Source organism: Peromyscus leucopus, chromosome 13 (genome assembly GCF_004664715.2).
Source record: "Peromyscus leucopus breed LL Stock chromosome 13, UCI_PerLeu_2.1, whole genome shotgun sequence".
Classification (NCBI taxonomy): domain Eukaryota; kingdom Metazoa; phylum Chordata; class Mammalia; order Rodentia; family Cricetidae; genus Peromyscus; species Peromyscus leucopus.
This window is the reverse complement of record NC_051074.1, coordinates 54,677,087-54,689,481: the sequence shown is the minus strand read 5'-3', so window position 1 is coordinate 54,689,481 and position 12,395 is coordinate 54,677,087. Positions and strand designations below refer to the sequence as shown.

General features: G+C 43.6%; 1 protein-coding gene across 1 annotated transcript; it reads left to right on the top strand.

Annotated features, from left to right (window-relative positions):
• The first annotated feature begins 2,479 nt into the window (after positions 1-2,479).
• C13H2orf69 (chromosome 13 C2orf69 homolog) lies at positions 2,480-11,149 on the top strand. The gene is made up of 2 exons (XM_028886096.2): positions 2,480-2,855; positions 8,428-11,149. The coding sequence occupies exons 1-2, from the start codon at positions 2,559-2,561 to the stop codon at positions 9,244-9,246; spliced, it is 1,116 nt and encodes a 371-aa protein (XP_028741929.1). The 5' UTR covers positions 2,480-2,558; the 3' UTR covers positions 9,247-11,149.
• Positions 11,150-12,395: the final 1,246 nt, after the last annotated feature.

Genomic DNA, 12,395 nt, shown 5'->3' with positions numbered 1-12,395 from the left:
TTGGAGCTCGTGGTTCCAGAGGGTTAGAGTCCATGACCATCATGGCAGGGAGCATGGCAGCAGGCAGGCATGGTGCTAGTGTGTGGTGATATTTTATTTGTGCTGAAATGTGGTGATATTTCATTTGTATGTTAAGAAAGTTTGCCTGGAGATGAGATGTCATAGTCAGCCATAAACAGAAGTCACACGGTGGTGGCACACGACCTTAATCCAATCTCATGGCAGGCAGAGTCTCTGTGTGTTCAAAGACACAGCCAAGTGTGGTGACACACGCCTTTAATCCCAGTACCAACCATAGAGACCTGGAGATCTGTATAGACAGGCAGTGAAGAGGAAGTGATGTGGCTGGGCTTAGAGCCAATGAGAAGGCAGAATAGCAAAGCAATAAAGGCGCAGGTTAGAAAGAAAGAGGCTCTCTTGAGAAGCTATGGTGAGGTGGTGAGCTAAGGTTAGTTGGTGGCTATCACTCTGATTTCTACGGCTTTCACGTCTGTATTTGGCTCTGTGTTTCTTATTTAACAAGACTGTTTAGAAATTCATCTACACTAGTGTTGTAGCCGAGAACTTATATCTTGATCCATAAGCAAGGAGCAGAGAACAAACAGAGAATGTTGTGGGCTTCAGAAACCTCACCCCACCCCCAGTGACACACCTCCTCCAAGTACACATGTCATGATCCTTCCCAAACAGTTCCATCAAATAGGGACTATGTGTTCAAATATGAATCTATGAGGGTCATTCTCCTTGAGAACACCTCAGTTACATTTGTCATGTCCGATGGAGTCCAATAGATTATATCAAAGTAGATTGACAAACTGTACCTCCCTGAAGCCACTAAGAAAATGGTGGCTAGTGAAATTCACTAAGGCACTCCTGTTTTATTAGTTGCTAACATGTTCCAACTACAAACACAAGAACTTGTAAAGGGTAGAAAGGGCTGGGAGGTGACTTAGTTGGTATGGTGCCCCACTTCTTTCCCCAAAGTGTGAGGACTTGAGTTAGATCTCCATCATCCACAAAATGCAGAGAACCCCACAGCCCATGTGTGCGGTCCCAGAGCTGGGAAGGCAGACAGGCAGATCCTCGGGGCTCCCTGGCTAGCCCAGGGTAGCCTACTCCAAGAGCTCCAGCTTCCATGAGATGCCGTCAAACAGTAAGTCAATAAATAAAAACACTAACAAGATGTAGAGGGGGGAATGTACTGTTGACACCAGAAGCTGCTCTCACCTCCAAGGAGAACTGAATATGAGCATGCTGACATTTTACAATACCAAGACAGAAAATCTTCTATAAATTAAGACATTTCAAATACATTGGTGGAAACATCAGGTGGAAGATCTCTGCTACAGATCCCAGATGTGACCTGATAAAATTCTTAGCTTCTGGGCTGGGAGAAGCTAGTGCCCTGCTAAGTTAATACATTCCAAAAGTTTCATCTGATATTCACCAGGATGCTGGCTATTCAGGCACACAGGTGGGCTAGGAAAGGCTATTAATTAAAGGGACTAAAGGCAGCTCAAGATAAATTATAATTTGGCTCTGGGCTTCCAACATTATAATTTCTCCCCAATCACTCAAGTTCTAACCAGCTAATCACTCTTGCAGAAACTTCAATTTAAGTTCCGACTTCTTTCCAGGAATCGCTCTCGCCACACCCGAAGTTCACAGCGGCAAACAGACATGTGCATGTCTGCAGTGTGTACACACAACGATAAAATAACAGACTCGTTTTTCCCATCTTTAGCATAAATTTGGCCCAGTCCTATTCCTACATAATTACATATAAGAAGTTCTTGTTCTCATGCTTTTCCTATACTTTATTGTTGTTTGAGACAGGGTTTCTCTGTGTTGTTTTGGTGCCTGCCCTGGATCTCGCTCTGTAGACCAGGCTGGCATCGAACTCGCAGACAAAGATCTACCTGCCTCTGCCTCCCCAGTGCTGGGATAAAAGGCGTGCGCCATCACCGCCCGGACTTTCTATATACTTTTTCAAACTGGTTTCAAAATCCTAAACAGAAAATCCTCCTTGGCTGTCAACACCCACTACAGTAAATGTGCAGGGGGAAAAAAACTGGGCGTTCCTCCATCCTCCTCCCTGAGCCATGTGCCCTGCTCCCTCTACCAACTAGAAATGCAGAAGCCGCCTTGATGTGGAACCACAGATCCCCTGCTTGGAAACTTCAGGAGGAAGGAGATACTTCCAGAATTACTCTACGTCGTCCCTGAGCAGCTAAACCTCACCGTGAGGAAGATGAACCTACCCCCACTTCCAAACCGGAGCCGATGGCACGGCGACCCTGAGCCCAAACTGCCGCACCCCCCGGCCCGCTGCAGACGCGAAGCTCTGCAGACCTCGGTTCGAACTTCCCGGCCAGAACCGAGTCCACGAACCGCCAACGTCCTTCCGCGGGCCACGCCCCCCCGCTCGCCCCTCCCTCCCGACGCACGCGGCGCGCTGACGTCAGCGGCGAGCCGGGGGCCGTTGGGGCTGCGGAGGCCCCGCCCTCGCCGCCCGGGTGCGCGGCCCTGGCGGCTCGACGCCCCCTCCCCGTCCACCCATGAGGGTGTTCGGGCGGCCGCGGTCCCGGGCACTGCTGCTGCTGCTCCTGCGGCCGCTGCTCGCTTCCGGAGACCCTGCGTCCGGCCCGCAGGCCCGAGCCATGAACCCGGGCGGCGGTGGCGGCGGCGGCGGCGGCGCGCGGGGCTCGCCGGCGGACGGCCACCGCTTGCAGCGCTCCACCGTGCCAGGCTCCGACCCGCAGCGCTGCAACGAACTGCTCCTGCTGGCGGCCGCGGAGGAAGCCGCCCCGGAGGAGCCGCGGCACCACGTCCTCTACTTCCCCGGGGATGTGCAGGTAACGCGGGCCCGGCCTCCCCGACACGCCCACGCGGGTTCTCGCCCGGGGTGGGGTGGGGTGGGGAGGGGCTGGGAAGGACCGCGGTCTCCCGGAGCAACTGTCAATCCAGGTGCCACGGGGGGCGGGTGGGGGTGCGAGGAGAGGTGCGACCCGGAATGGGACACGCACGCACAGCTCCAGCCTTGTCTCGGACGACTGTGTCTGTGTGTGTGTGTCTGTCTGTGTGTGTGCGCGCGCGCGCGTGCGCGCATGCTGGGCACAGGACAGTGTTGGGAAAACGCTGACTTTTAAAAACACGCCCATTGCTAAAGTGTTGACCTTTCCCGTAACCCTCAAACACGGTAGTGGAAGAATGTGATTGCCAGCAGTGCCAGTGCCCGTGAGGACCATTTGCATTGAGCACATCTGTGTACCCGCGCTGCCGGTTTTACAGCTGCAGACAGGCGTACTGCGTTGTGTAATGAGTACGTGAGCCATGCGAGGGTATCTGGATTGGTTAAAATGAAGAGTCAGGGTTCTCTGCCTCGCTAGTTGTGTCTCCCAAGTGTTGAGTCACCACAGAGGACTTGTGTGTACCATGTTGGACGGCCTTCCATAGAAAATCAGCCACGCCAGTCAGTTCTGTTAGCGCTAGGGTAGACGTGCAAGTGAGGATATAGCTTAGGTGTTTTTCCTCGGGCTGGAAAACTATGATTGTTTTGGACTTGGTACTTGAAATTAAAGATCACAGTGGTACTCAGAATCTTCTCTTGCTCTCAAAACAGTCAGTTGACTAGTTGACCGCTAAAGGAAACTGGAAACAAACAAACAAACAAACTTGGATTTAGATTTAAGAAAATCTACCTAGTTGGCGCCTTTGTATTCAGAATGGAAAACAAACATGTTGTTTCTGACAGTTCAGAGGTTTGCGACCAGCCACGTCATGCCTTCCAGCGGTGGTGGTGGTCATGGCGGCTGAGTACTTTCTGGTTAAGTGTGCCAGACAGAACATCCACCTGTCTTCGAATGGGGCCTAAAGTACTGTATACACTCTGAATATCATCTTTCGTCTCCCCACCATCCGTTCCGTCAGCTCTTTGGACAGCGACGGACTGGTCATCGGTGCGGAGTGTGGAGTTTTACAGAGTCCTGGGCCTCCTGGAAAAGAGATGGAAGGAAGCACACCACAAGGCTGCAAGACCAAATTGCCTACAGTTAACACCCCATCCTGTGCTGCCCAGCTTAAAGTCTGTGCAGATATTAGAGCTCCCTATTGAAGTACCTCAGTTATAAAATGGGTGGTAGTTCACAGGGCATCAGTCAAGGGTAAATACTGGAATAACTCTGGGTACCACCCCTGTTCACCTTTGGGTATTCTAGTGCTCCATTCTTAGACTTTTTCTTCTCTCTTTCAGTGATCTCTTTCCATCGTGTGGGTTCACCTATTGCCTATGCCCTGACAGCCCTTGGCGTTTATTTAGTGTAGACATAAGCCGGATGTTTATGGATTCTCCAATTGCATGCCAGTTACTTCCTTTGGATATTTAGTAGCCACCTAAAACTGAACATCTGTTCACTCCTAAGGAGTCTTCCTCATTCAAGTTACTGAAAATACCGACTTAGTCACTCGATCTAGAAATCTGACTTCATCCTGTAGATCGATGTCATACCTCGTCTCTAATCCAGTAACAAATGAAGTGACCTCACCCTCATCGTGTATCTAAAATGAGGAGAACAGTGGTTTAAAAGCAACAGTCTCCTTAATACCACCCCTCAAAACCCTCCATATGGCTTCTCTGTTCCTCAGTAGTAAGAGCCAGCGTCCTCAAGTCTTAGGAGTGCAGACGTCATCAGATCTTGCTTTCTTGAAGGATAAATGTCCATGGGAGTGTGTCTTGGTCTTGTTCTCTGGGTCTTGGGGCACTTTCTTAGGCGGTTCCCTTCAGCTGGACCCTTGCTCACCCTTAACTGGGCTGTGTACTTGATGTTCTGTAAAGAGGCCCCTAGCTTTTCCTCAGTGTAGCGGTCATTCTCCTCAGCTGGTTCAGAGGCTAGTCCATCTGCTTCAAGTCCTGCAAAGGCATGAGATCTCAAGTGCTGGGAATAAAGGTGTGTGCCACCACTGCCTGGCTCTGCTGTGAATAAAGGTGTGTGCCACCACTGCCTGGCTCTGCTGTGAATAAAGGTGTGTGCCACCACTGACTGGCTCTGTTTCTCTCCCAGACTGAATCAATCTCATGTAGTCCAGGGTGGCTTTGAACTCACAGAGATCCCTATGGATCTCTGCCTCTCCAGTGCTAGGATTAATGGCGTGTGTGCTACCACTGCCTGGCTTCTATGTTTAATCTAGTGGCATGTTCTGTTCTCTGATCTTCAGGCAAAGCTTATTAGGGCACACAATATATCCCTTACCATGAATGTTTCTAAACTCTTGCAAACATGAACTTTTCTGAAAAGATTCTTTGGATCCCTCTTCAGTGTGATGTGAGACGGACCACCAGGTTTCCGCAGGTCAGCGAGCATCTCACGGGGCTGAGCACTCCTAGGCCTCTGCCTCGGTGGGGATGAGTAGAAGCACGGCCTCTGCGCCTTAATTCCTGCAAGCATAGTAAGTGCATTATATCCCCAGGAAGGTGAAAACTCCATTCGGTAGGTTAATTATAGTTAACAGCCTGGTGCCGAATCAGTTTGATCTCATCTCAGGGTGTGGAAGCTCTTACCCATGGTTCTTGGGTCTGGGCTTTGATGTAGCCATGACAGTCCCAGTTCTTATTTTGCTACTCAGTTCCCCAGTGTTAACATTTTCTCCCTTTTTGATCGATCATGTAACCTGGGGCTAATGGGGGGAAAGATGTTTAGATTTAAAGCACCTTCTGTGAAGTCCGGCCTAAATGAGACTCTTCAAATCTGCTTCACTTGGGTTCATTAAATAATTAATGTAGTGATTGGATAGTTTCAGGACTTTGGGGCTCACAAGGATAATAAGCTTGCTTATTTATTTATCATTTATTATTATGTATTCCTTCTCGATGGGCTGATCTTGGATTCTGGATCCTCTTGGGCTCAGCCTCCTAAGTGCTTAAGATTACAGGCACGTGCTACCACAGCTAGCTTATAAAAATGAATTGGGGGGGGGGGAGGCAGGAAAAGCAGCTCAGTGTCATCCTCAGCTACAGAATGAGTTCAAGGCCACCCAAGACTACATGAGACCTTGTCTCAAAGAAACAAAATAAAAACCAGCCAGCAAGATGGCTCAGTGGGTACAGGGGCTTGTTGTCATACTGGACAGCCTGAGTTCAGTCCCCGAGACTCACGTGGTAGAAGAAGAGAACCCCTCCTGCAGGCTGTCCTCTGACCCCCACACATGCGGGCGGGCGCCCACAAAAATGATGTTTAAAAACAATAACACAAAGTAACAGACAAACCCTTCCAGATCCAAGCTGCTTATACTAAGACAGTTTTGTGTACTAACCCTGGGTGTGCAGAAGGTGATGGCGAAATCCATAAGAAGTCACCCTAAGAGCCTCTTGGAACATATTTAAAACATGCATAGCAAGCTACGAATATACACACGTAACAAACGATTAATGAAATAGACCTAGTAGGGAGTTGAACATTATAGTAAGAAAATTATCAAAGGACACAAACATAGTTAACAAAAATAAAAAATAAAATTGCCAGCAGACAGAAAAATGTTTAACTTAATTTGAAGTAATATATGCAAATCAAATCAGGAGCATTGCATAATCTTATCCTATCCGAAATTTTAAAAATTAGCCATTAGCATTGAGGCTAAGTAAGAGTTTGAAAAACAGTGCATTTTTATATATTTCTTTTTCTTTTTTCTTTCTTTCATTCTTGTATATTTCTAGTGCAGGTTTTACTGTTTATGTCCAGTGGTATTTTACTGATGTCTAAAAACTATTAGGCAAATCTGTATTGATAGTCATGTCTTTTAGCATATTTTAATTGATTTATTTTTATTTTATGTGCATTGGTGTTTTGCCTGTGTGTGTGTTTGTATGAGGGTCCCATGGAACTGGAGTTACAGATGGTTGTGAGCTGTTATGTGGGTGCTGGGAATTGAACCCAGGGCCTCTGGAAGAGCAGCCAGTGCTCCTAACTGCTAAGGCATTTCTCCAGCCCCCTTTAGCATATTTTTAAGGGAAAACTATATCTCAGCTAATGGTTGCTTAGTAGAGAAGAAAAGAATATTTTCTTATACACGTAATTACATATGTGTATGTGTATTAAAGAACTCTGAACTGCTAGCCACCTAAATTTTAATTATTTCTAATACTGGTGACCTTAGGATATTTTTCTTTGTATCTTTGTACATAAATTTTTGTAGTAGTCTATTTATTAAAAAATAGGAAAAATGTACATATCACTCAATACTCAAATTGAGAAAAGTTTCAAAGTGTAAGTCTCTTACCTTTTTACCTCTAGCCTCCTAGTACTCAGGGAGCTGAGACAGAAGAATCACAGCCTGGGCCATATAGCGATACTCTGTCTCAAAAAAAAAAAAAAAAATCACCATTAATAAAAATAAAAGTAAAATACATATATATTATATGGTCAAAACAAAAATACATTATTAATTTATATAGAATGCATCTAAACAAATAAAATCTATGTACAAAAGGCAAACAGTATGGACAGACAAGAGCAAAAATCTAAATAGTAATAAGTAAATGAACAAAATTTCAATGTCATCCTAATTTTAATACATCTAAATTTGAGCTATCCCATGCCTGTGAGATTGAACAAATTAAAAAGAAAACCATGGAAGACAATTTTATAGTCTCTATCACCAGTTTTAAATTGTGATTATTTAGATTTTCTAGTTTTCGCACCTCTAGGGATTTTAGAATGTAGGTACAGATGTGCACTAAGATTTTCTGTGACGATGCTCCAGCTCTGTAGCAAAAACGAAGTCAGGCACAGCAGTCAGCTTGCTAGCAGAATCCACATGCCTGTGGTAGATTTCATTACAGATGTGCGGGACAGCAGCTCAGTGAGAAGGAAATATTTTTACATTATGATCTGTAGTGAATCAAATTTATATTTATATTTTCAGTAGAATTAGGGAACTTCATTACATGTGTACCAAATAAAAATTATGAATAATTTGTAAAACTAAAATTTATTTTTTTAATTGTTTTATTCAGAAATTCTTAATACTTAGTATATTTTATTACCCTGTCTCTTAATAAAGTTTAGGCTGAGTGAAATGTTTCACTCAAAATCTTTTTTTTTTTTTAAATTTTTTTTTTTTTTTTTTTTTTTTATTTATTTTTCAAGACAGGGTTTCTCTGTGTAGCTTTGTGCCTTTCCTGGGACTCACTTGGTAGCCCAGGCTGGCCTCGAACTCACAGAGATCCGCCTGGCTCTGCCTCCCGAGTGCTGGGATTAAAGGCGTGCGCCACCACCGCCCGGCTTCACTCAAAATCTTAGAGCCAGAAAGTGATAACAGGTATTAGGTTTTATTTCGAGTATATAAACTATAGGTCATCAAAACTTCCTCAATAATACTGTAAAGCTTTTTATAGGTAAATACACTTGTAATGCTTATTCCTTCTCTTTTCAGAATTACCACGAAATTATGACGCGTCATCCTGAGAATTATCAGTGGGAAAACTGGAGTCTAGAAAACATTGCCACCATCCTAGCCCACCGTTTCCCCAACAGTCACATTTGGGTAATAAAGTGTTCCCGGATGCACTTGCACAAATTCAGCTGCTATGACAACTTTGTGAAGAGCAACATGTTCGGTGCGCCAGAGCACACCCCGGACTTTGGAGCCTTTAAGCACTTGTATATGCTATTAGTTCATGCTTTTAGCTTAACTCAGAACGGTTTGCTGTCCAAGAACAGGAGTGTTTGCAAGAAGGATTGTAAAGCATCCAATTGTGAGTCTAATTCTTCTACTAGTAATGGTGGCCAGGACAAAGAGAGGACCTGTGAAAACCTGGAGGAGTCTGCCGGGAGTTCGCCTCCACTCTCACTGAGCGCTGCATCGTTTACTCTGGTGGGATTCAGTAAAGGCTGTGTTGTTTTGAATCAGTTGCTGTTTGAGTTGAAGGAAGCCAAGAAAGACAAGAACTTAGACACTTTCATCAAAAGTATAAGAACGATGTACTGGCTGGATGGCGGTCATTCTGGAGGAAGCAATACTTGGGTCACGTATCCAGAAGTCTTGAAAGAGTTTGCTCAAACAGGGATTACTGTTCACACTCATGTAACACCTTATCAAGTACATGATCCAATGAGATCCTGGATTGGAAAGGAGCACAAGAAATTTGTTCAGATACTTGGGGATTTGGGTATGCAGGTGACTAGCCAAATTCATTTTGTGAAGGAAACTCCCTCCATAGAGAATCACTTCAGGGTTCATGAAGTGTTCTGAGACTTCATGTGCTTGCTTAAGTGGGAGAACCAAGGACTTCGTTAAAACACAGATGATGAGATGTAAGAGTAATTAGATGCATTGTCAGTTTGTGGGCTAAGAAGATGCACATTCCAAAAATATGTGTCATATACAGTAGGATTCCTTGCTTGTAAATGTGCGCAGCTTTAAGTTTTGATTGGATTAGAATTAATTTGAAGTCTAGAAGGATAGTTTGTGATAATCCCATGTCCTTTAAAAATCAAAGAAACTTGGTGTTAGTCTTTTTAAAAGGTAATAAAATTGGTGTTGGAAATAGCTGGTTTTCCGAGAGCTGTTTTAAACTAACATTCAGCTGTTGGCTACAGTCATTTCACTTCTTCCTCTGTCCAGGGTTCTTAGGGGGACATTTGCACCCTGCAACCTGCCTCCTGGGAAAGTTTTGTGATCCCTTGGACTCATTCTCAGTGTTCCACCAAGTGTTTGTTTTGTTTTGTTTTTTAAAGTCAAAATATATTTATTCCCTCATATTTAAAATCGTAAGATTGTGTAGTTGGTTTTTTAAAACATATTACACTAAGCGCTGTAACTTAATTCTTAATTGACAGTTTTTAATTATCTGTTAGTGTGCTCTCAAAAGGAACCAGATTCCACAGACCTAAATCAGCGTTTCTTCAGAAGCATGGTTTTGTCTGCCAAGAGAAAATAGCTTTCTTTGGCCAAATGTAAAATTACATTGAGATAAGAAAGGTTACAAAGGAAAGTTTGAAGACACAAATAATTTAAATTTTGGCCCAGAAACTGAATTTGCTTAACACTGCTACATAATTTGGGTGAAGTTTCCTTCTGCCCATTTTTCTTCACTAGATAAATGCATTTTGAAAAACCAAAATCTAACGAATTTCAAACAATATTGGAACAAAGCTGTGTAGTTATAAAAGTGGCACTTTTTATTTATGAATAAATAAATGAAGCTTTCTAGGTCATGGAATAACCAAACATGGAAATAACATGCTGTTTTGGGATCAAAAAGAAAATGTATACTGAAGATTAGTATCTTAGTGTATGCAAAGTGTTAATTTCTTGGTTTCTTCCAAAATTACATTTTAATCATCCTATAAATATATTTCCAATATTCGCTCATGAGAAAGGATTCCTTCACACCAGATGTTTAAAATGAACGTGGTTCTATCAACTACAGATAAGTGTCTGTACGTTTTTTTTTTTCTAAATAGTTTTATATTGTTTCTCTTTGAATATGTTTTAAGACCAGCACTTCCCATTGTAGAAACAAGTCACCTGGCTTCTTTCTACCTCATTGTGCATTTCCTTAACTTTAAGCATTAGGATTGGATGGCTACATTCAATTTGTTTAATGGTTGTCAAATGTATCACTTAATGTAAAACAGCTGAATTCCTGAGTGGTCATACAGAGGGAAGGCATTTGTTTTCACAGGAGTAACTCAAGTGGAAAGAGGTTTTTTGTTTTTTTAAGAATTCATTTTAAATGTCTGAGTTAGTTCCTCACCTGGCCATTCATGTGAATGTTCAGTTGTTACATGTTAAAGTGGACACTAATCCAAGGGACACCGGAAACTGCCATCGCTTCTGGAGATAGTGTTGAATAATACAAATACGGGACACCGGAAACTGCCATCGCTTCTGGAGATAGTGTTGAATAATACAAATACTTTGGAGTGGAAATGATTGTTAACCCACACACAGGTATTTCTGTGTAATACTACAAATTGGTCCTTTCCCACACTTCTTTAAAACTGTGTCTGTTAAATTTGTTATTGTAAACGTGTGTCCTACTTGATTGTGCCTTTGTAGAGAGTCACTGGAGAAGTGGTCTTGCAAATGGAAAATTGTTACCACCACAGCATGAACGTCTGACTGTATTAAAAGTAATAATCCATAGAAATGGTGTTTGGATTTGTTTCTCTCTTAGATCATTGGAAAGGAAACTGTACACCTTGCCATTTTGTGTGTCTGCTTTTACTTCCCTGTCTTTCAAGTGAACAACTTTCCTTTTCAATTAGTACTCCTTGTGTTAATTATTCCACAACTGCCAGCAGTTCCTAGAGGAAGTCCCTAAAAACCCCTCCCTTTCCTTTGCTGACGTCTTAGCTGTCTGTACTCCTTTATCCCCATAAAAGACCGTTGGAGTATAATGATTTATTTCATTTCAGTTATGCAGTGTCCAAGCACCCCCTGTATAAGGAGAATCTAAGCAACAAGGATTTAACTCAAGTCTCCCCACGTTAGCAGAGAAATACCCAACAGCCTAGAACTTAGGAACACCTGAAACAAAGTATTGTATCTCATGTGAAGGCCTTTTAAACATGAATTAAGGAATAAGGGGTAAGTGGTCTCAGCTGTGACTCACAATGCTTTAACTGAAGTGGGCCTCGCAGTCTGAGTCCGTGGTGGGGACAGGTACTCAGGAGTCATTTTAGTCTCATGGTATGTTTAAGATGCCCATTGACGACTTCTACGTTTGAAACAAGGTTAACACCAGAGTGCCAGCCTGTCAGTCCCTCCTGCCCCATCTGTTTCCTAACACTGGAGGAAGGAGCCATGTGGGCACAGTCCCAAATTCTCACAACCTGCCTTTCACCTCCCTGAAATGACCTACCCTACTCCACAACTCCTGAGATTTAACCTCACCTTTTATAGGCATGAGATATGCCTTGTATTGGATTCTTTGCAAATGTTCACATAGCTGCTACAAAAGGATAAAAGAAGTTTAGCCTTGTTGGCCGTCTCTCGGTATTGCATACATTTTGAAATGATGGAATAAGTACTCTTTTTTTTTTTTTTTTTTTTTTTTTTTTTTTTGGTTTTTCGAGACAGGGTTTCTCTGTGTAGCTTTGCGCCTTTCCTGGAACTCACTTGGTAGCCCAGGCTGGCCTCGAACTCACAGAGATCCGCCTGGCTCTGCCTCCCGAGTGCTGGGATTAAAGGCGTGCGCCACCACCGCCCGGCTGGAATAAGTACTCTTAATGAAATACGCCAAGACAAATATTGTCATGAAAAGCTAATAGTGTTGTGAAATATATTTCTGAACAAAATGTACAAAGCCACAGCTGTATCTCCTGGGACTACTCAGCCCCATCTCAGCAAATGCTATCACTAGGTTGGTTGTGTATCTAGCAGAGCTAATTCTG

Coding starts and splice junctions, on each gene's coding strand:
- C13H2orf69 (XM_028886096.2), top strand. CDS start 2,559: ATGAGGGTGTTCGGGCGGCCGCGGTCCCGGGCACTGCTGCTGCTGCTC. Junction 2,856..8,427: donor ACTTCCCCGGGGATGTGCAG/GTAACGCGGGCC, acceptor TTCTCTTTTCAG/AATTACCACGAAATTATGAC.